This window comes from Zonotrichia leucophrys, chromosome Z (genome assembly GCF_028769735.1).
Source record: "Zonotrichia leucophrys gambelii isolate GWCS_2022_RI chromosome Z, RI_Zleu_2.0, whole genome shotgun sequence".
NCBI classification, from domain to species: Eukaryota; Metazoa; Chordata; class Aves; order Passeriformes; family Passerellidae; genus Zonotrichia; species Zonotrichia leucophrys.
In genome coordinates this window covers 56,218,518-56,225,613 of record NC_088200.1, presented here as the reverse complement: position 1 = coordinate 56,225,613, position 7,096 = coordinate 56,218,518, and the positions used below count along the sequence as shown (strand labels likewise).

At 41.9% G+C, this 7,096-nt stretch overlaps 1 protein-coding gene across 4 annotated transcripts in view; it reads left to right on the top strand.

The window, feature by feature from the left end:
• The first annotated feature begins 42 nt into the window (after positions 1-42).
• Positions 43-7,096, top strand: part of HOOK3 (hook microtubule tethering protein 3) — an 88,222-nt gene continuing 81,168 nt past the window's right edge. For 2 of the 4 annotated variants that reach the window (XM_064736894.1, XM_064736895.1), the window contains exon 1: positions 45-205. In XM_064736894.1, coding sequence (XP_064592964.1) covers positions 149-205 — 57 coding nt within the window. In that variant the 5' untranslated portion in view covers positions 45-148. Of the gene's footprint in view, positions 206-7,096 lie in introns of all 4 variants that reach the window. The other 2 variants (XM_064736896.1, XM_064736891.1) reach the window with 2 other exon arrangements.

The window sequence follows — 7,096 nt, the reverse complement described above, 5'->3', positions numbered from 1 at the left end:
GTCCCTCGCCCCGCCCCGCGGCCGCCGGGCGCAGGCGCGCGCGGCCGGTCCGTCAGGGCGCGGTGACGTGTCGGCGCCACCGCCCGGCCCGGGACGGGGCGGGGCGGGACCGGCGGTACCGACCCGGCCGCGGCCCCGCAGTCCCGCCATGTTCAACGTGGAGAGCCTGGAGCGCGCCGAGCTCGGCGAGAGCCTGCTCACCTGGGTGAGTGCGCGCTGCCCGCCCGCACCGAGTTGGGTTGCGGCTCAGGGCCGCGGCGCTGGGCGCCTCCCGCCGCGCCGCGGCTCCGTTCCGGTGATGGAGGCCCCGCGGCCCGCACCCCGGCCGGGCCGGGCCGGGCCAGGTCGGCGGAGCCCCGGCGGTCCGGCCTTGCTTTGTTTATGTCTTATCTTGGCGCATCGGGGGTGCCTGGGCAGGGCCGTGTTCCGCCTCAACGCTGCCCGTGCAGCGGGGGAACAAAGGCCCGGGGGGCCGGCGCGGGAGCGCCCCCAGGTGCGCCCGGGCTGGGCTGGCGAGCTGCAGGCCGGGCTCGCGTCCCTCCTATGCCGTCGGTATGTCAGTACTCCGTTGTTCGTACCTGCCTGTCTCCCTCTGACCAGCAAGGCCGCCTTTCTGACCGGAAACTTGCATTTCCGCTGTTTATTTTTCTCTGTTTTTTAAGCAGTGGTTAAGTCTTGAGAGACAGAATTCACCGATGAGGCCGAGGATTTTACAGTATCAGCCTAAGTGGTGATATATTTATTCCTGGAGGTGTTCAAGGCCAGGTTGGATGGGGCTCTGAGTAACCTGATCTAGCTGAAGGTGTCCCTGCTCATGGCAGGGGCATTGGAACCGGATGGTTTTCAAGGTTCTTTTCCAGGCCAAACCCTTCTATGATTCTATGATCTTATGATAAAAATTACTTTATACTACTTTAATATTTGTAGTTTTTCCCATAAATGTCTTTTGGTTATGCTGTCACTCAAAGAGCAGCCAAAGTATGGTGGACATCAAACCTGGTTTTGCAGCTACCTGTAGTCTGATCAATGACCATAACACAGACGTGGGACTTAACTTTCTGTAGTAGCTGAGTTATAATTGGTCAGTTGTTTGAAACCTCTGGATTTTGGTTTGAGGCTGGTTTGGATTTTTTCCCTTCTATACTCAAAATTGCCAAGTAAATACCTAGAATATGAAACTCTGTAATACAACTGATTGTTAACTAGAAACAGAAATTTTCAGATATTTTTTTCTATGAGAAGCCAGAGCTGACTGAAGCTCTGATGGTGATGAGTAAGTTCCTGGGGAATAACAGGTTAGATTTCTCAATGAAAGTCAGAAAGGATGAGTAAGGGAAATAATTTATTGTTAGAGGTGAGCACATGGCCTGGCAAGTATAGAAGATGACAATTTTGGGGAAGAGGTTTTCGGAGAAGTGCTTCACGTAGGTCTGCAATAAGTCACTGAGTTTCACTTTCCTTCACATTCCTGCCAGCTTTTCCATATTTGTTATGGACAAGTGTTGGCCCCTTATTTTGCTTTGGGCTTTCCATGCTTTCTCTTTCAGGTGTGGGGAATAAAAAGTCCCAATATGAGTAAGTTGATACGTGTTAATACTGGCAAAGAAAAGTTGAGTGAGAGGCTGCAGTCCTGAAGCTGTGCGTACCCTGTGCAGCCTGGTCCTTTCTGTAGAAATGGTCCACACAGGTGCCTTTACACTTCTCAAATATTGAGCTAATGAGGAGACTAGCTGCATCTCTTTTGGTTAGCAGAAATAAATAATCTTAAACAGCATTTGAATGGATCAGCTTTATTCTGAGATGAATGTATGAAGTTACAGATTATTGTACAGTTTTGTCATTTATGTGAGAATGTGGCTTTGAAACAGATTCAGTAATAAAAAGAATGAAGAAAGGTGACTTTACTTTATTCCAGCATACATGAAACTTGCAGAAGAGGCGGTGAAGTTTTTTGTTCCTCAGTGAAACTGACTGTGTATAAAGAAGATGCTTTCTTTGTTTGGCTTTCTCTCAAGTCCCCTAATGATTCTTGGGAAACGGTTCATTTAGATAGGAGGGTAGAGCTGTCTTAATAACAGTGTATGCACATCTGGGAAGGGCAGTCATTTCCCATTATGCCAGGGAAACTGGCTGTTTAGAACTGGTTTTGCCTCCCAGGTTGCTTGCTTAACATTCATACAGAAGTACTTAAACTGGTTTGTCTGTGTTTTGAATAGATAAGGATTTCTCTAAGTCTGAGAACCTGTTTGGCCTAAAATGACTGTTTGCTCAGATGGATATAGGGTGAGAAGAAAGTGTTCCTCCCTCTACCAACTAATGATTTTAATTAAGGAGCATATCACTTAGGCTTTTTTCCTACATACCTGTGATTTCTCTTCTGCTGTCTTTAAGCTGGAGCAAGCTTCCTACCTCTGAATATGTTTTGGTTTATTTTTTAATATTCTGCCAATACCCATTTTTGTTGATAGGCTTTGGCTCTAGCTAACTCCTTGTTTATTTTTCACCTCTCTGACAATGCCATCAAATGGCTTCCTAAGTAATTTTTGTTCAGGATTTTAAACAGCTGAATGAGTTTTGACTTAATACCACTTTAGCAGGTGACCCTGATATTGTTTTGAGACAGCCACAGTAGTGGCAACTTGAGGAAAACTGAACGAAGGACTGGAGGCCAAGTACTGGCCTCTCAAAACTGATATTTGCACTTTGGCAGTGTTAGCAACTTACTATAATTGTAGAATTGTTGCTCTACCAAAAATCTCCCACAAAACTCCCTTTTGAGACTATCCCACGCACTATGGGATTGTTGTCCAAGATGCAGTTCAGCCAAGATAGTTTATAAAAATGCATCTGTGAGGTAAACTGCAATAATACTAAAGTTGTTTCAATGTATCTAACAGAGATTGACAACTTCTTTTTCTGTTTAAAGTTAAGACTTGTTTATATATGAACACATTGGGTTTTGGTGTTTGGTTTGGGTTGTTTTTGTGCATGTGTAGTGTCAGGAGCACTCTCAACTTAGATACATAGCTGAGGCATTTCATAAAATGTGGAGAGCTGCCAAACATAGCTGTGCCAATTACACTTTAATGTGTATGAAATCATTGTGATAGCTACAGGCTTTTGCTGTGTAACCTGAGAAGGTTTCTTTTCTAGCGTAGAACTAAGATATGATACTGAAAAGATTGCTTAGCATTGGGATATAAACAAAGAGGCTGCTGCTAAGGTGGTTGTAAGTACCAAGTTGGTGGAGATGTCATAAACTTTCTTTCATTGTGATAAATATCACTTATTTTAGTATGTGCTGCCTCCACCAAACTGCATCTTGCCTGTTTTCTTTCTTTTCCAACCCTCAAGGCCAAATAGAGTTTCTGTTAAAACTTTAGTGATAAGTGAGAACTTTCTGAACATTGCAAGTCTCCTGTTTCAGCATGCTCCACCTTTTAAGCACTTTGGTTATTTATATTGACCTTTCTCTCTTTTTGGCTGAAAAATTTCCTCAGTACAGTGTATCTCTGTTTTCTGTGTCATGGCCTATCCCCAACTGTAAGGATTTATCTGTAGTAGTATGAAGTGTAGAGACCAACTACTGAAACAGATTCCTCAGGACGGCTGCTTGCAAATGCTTGATAGGCACTCTAGTCAAAGAGGAATTACTAGGGGAATCTACTGGGAAGGCTGTTTTTCCTCTCCATCCAGTTATATTCTTTTTAGATTACACTATTATGCTGTTCTTGATCCTTGTGCATTTGCACATTTAAGTAATTTTCTGGTTTCTTGTAGATGCCAAGATTGTAGGCAACTTGCTGTCCCTGTTTAAATTGTTTCTTCTTCCACTCCTTGGCCACTGACCACAAAGTCGTAGAGTTTCATTTACTTCTGATAATATAATTGCATCACCATGTCTTACCTCTTGAAAAAAAAAATTAGGAGAGGTTGATTGTGCTGATGATGACAGGGAATCAAGAAAACTATTCTTTTGAATATAATGTGTTGTTGTTCAGAGGGCAAAACCACTTGAGCTTGTCTGCAATCGTGGAATGTGGCTTGAGGAACCTTGCAACTAATATGAAAGGCCAGTAAGCTGAACAACCTTTTTTTATATTTTATGACCTCTCTCTAAGATTGTCAAGAATCTGTTGCTTCAGCTTTTAAAGGGATAGTTGTCTATGACTGTAATATTCTGTGTGTAACATTCATCATGTTTGAAGGAGCTGGAATGTCTAGCACCATTATTAGATAAGAGTGATTTTTTTAACATATTGCTGAGAAGTCAGGCAGAAACAGGAATTTCTCTTCAAGATTATATTGAAGAGCAAGTGATAGAAGGCTGATGATATAGGAATATAATAATTAAAGGTGATAGGGTATGGTTTGTATATGTTCCCTGCCATTGTCCCCCCAATTTTTAAGTCAGTCTGACTGAACAAAGAATCATCTGGCATCATTGCTGGCATCATTCATCATGCATGCATTTTGACACTGTTAGATTTTCATTCTTTGGGGCCTTGTCCCACATTCTGCTTTTTTTCCTGTTTTCTCCTTCCTGAAGAGCTGTTCTGTACAGTATATATTTACAGTAAGTTCTCTGAAGAAAAAAGACATTTCCATGGGATTTAGTATGTGCTCAATTTCAGCTTCCAATTCTGCCCCCTCATCTTTTGGTGAGGGGTTGTGAGATGTTGGTGGAAAAGAAACAGACTTTGCTGCTGGGAACTATGAACCTTAGAGAGTGTAAAGGAAACAAGTTTTCTGTTAGCTTGTTTATCTCAAAGTGGGAGGTGTGGAGAGAAATCTGTTTCTGTCTTCTCTGAAATACTTAAACACAGATGTTTTAAAGAGATTAAGTTAAACTGTGAATTTTGCACAACTCTCTTAATTGTGATATTTTGGGGCTTGTAAACCTTGAGATTATCTTCTGTCCTTCTGCTCTTCACGGACGCTAGAAATCTTTGCTACAGTGTGTAGACATTCAAGTTGAGCCTTGGGTCTCTCCTCTCTCCCCTGTTACACAATTGCACTTTTCTGCTCTCTCGTTTTGGCTGACTCTTTAGCGTGGTCGTCTAGAAAGGTGTTTGCCTAAATTCACCTTATTAAGTGCCCCAGCTTCAGAACCTAAGACTGGGGTTTTAAAATCAATTTAATTTGCAAGTCCTAGCGATTTATTAGAAAAAAACCCCCAAACAACAGCGAGGTTATCTGTCACATGGCAACCAACAATAGCACAAGGCTACAGCAGGAATGCATGGTTGAAAGTGAGGGGAAGAGAGTAGTAGTGTCCTTGTGGCTTTTTTGCCAACAGCCTGGCAGGTCCTGCCATACAGGAAAGCGAGAAGGATTAACTCTTTCTTTAACCTCTGGTAGTGGTTTCCTGCACTGCAGAGTATGCTTGTATTGTTTTTCTGTCTGCATTTGCCATGCCTAACTTAGACCATTCTCCCCTGTGAGTTCCTTAGTACTGCTCATTCAGAGCAGAGAACAAAGAGACAGCATGGGAAGGAGAAGGGTTTCAGTGAAGGGAGAAGCTCTCTAAGGTTAAGGGTGGGGGAGTCCAGCCAGTGCTCTGCTCCTGCCGGTGTCGGGCAGAAGCTTCTGAATGGATACAAAGCTGGAGTTGTGTTTCAGTGGACTAGCTGGGGCCACAGAGGGATGGGATCTTTTCAAAGGGAGCACACGGGAAGTGGTACAGGTAGTGGAGCAAGTATTGCACAAGAAGATGCATTGTAAATCTGATGATAATGTGCTTTAGCCCTGGGATTCCTAGGGCTCTTTCATGCCATTAAGCTGCAAGTTTCTTTGCAAAAGTGTGTCATGCTGCAAGTGTAGTATTGCTTTGTATCCCTTGTGGACCTTCCATTTAAGCTGTCTCTCAAGGTAGGTAAGTTAAAATATTAAACAAGAAATGTGTATTTAACTGCATGATTTATGCTTTGGGGACAACAGGTCAGGAAAATGAGCATCTGTAATTTATTCAGTGTAGTGTTGCTAAGTATTAAATGAATTATGACCTTTCTACATTTCAGGATTATGTAAGATAAATCTTTGAGTAAACTTGTTTGCTATGGCAGCAATGTATCCATAGTTTCACTTCAGTGTAGGAATAAGTAGAAATAAGTGTGTGATTAACTGCAACAGAATTTATGTGTGGGTTTTTTGTTTCTTGATTTATTTTTGTGTGTTTTTGTGTGCATGTTTGGTTTTGACTTTATGAATTCTACTGCCCCATTTGTGGTTAGAAAAAAAGTCCAGCATGGCTTGATCTCTCTGGCAGGGGTAATGATTTAATTTTATGGTCAATGTCAGAAGATGGCTGCCTGTTACATGGTAGCTACTGCCTTTTTTAATGGAATTTGGTCAGCCTCTGAAAAATCTTATTTTGTACAAAATTCCATGAGGTTCAGGTAATTGTTTGTTGAAATATAAATAAAGAAAAGGAAAAGCCTTAAACTAGGCAAGATATGCTAATTTTACAGATTACAGATAGATCTGTTACCAGTCCTAGAATCTGTTGTCAGAAATTTCTTAATCTGCTGAAAATTTAGTGCCAGCTTTTTCTTAATCCTATCTTTTAGCTGCTAAATCTTTCTTACTCATGTGATCCTGTGAAAGCCTGTGTTTCCCCACGGGTCAGAAAGTTCATGCAGATGATATTTCAGTAGAACTTAGTGTTCTTGGATTCATCTTCTGTGCTTTTCAGGGAAGAGAGGTATTTCTCTCATCTGTCAATAGAGACTGTTTCTCATCTGTATTATAGGTGCAAAGTTTGGAACTATGGGCTTTAAATAGTTGTTCTTCTGTATTTCGCAAGGGGAAGGCTGTAATCTATTTTTTATTTGTTGGTTTAGCTTTGTTTATTTTTTTTTTGTTGTTGTTGTTCTTTTTTAGGGGGGATTGATTTGTTCTGGTGTTTTTTGGTTTGTTTTCTTGTTTTGTTGTGTTGTAGTTTTTGTGAGTTTTTGTTTGGTTTTGTTTGGTTTTTTGTTTGTTTAAGTAATGTTAGAAATATGTATAAATTTCTACAGTTTTTCTAGCTAGCCACTAGCCAAGAAGTAAATTGACTTTTCTTGGCCATGTACCCTTACAAAAATGCTGTATCTTG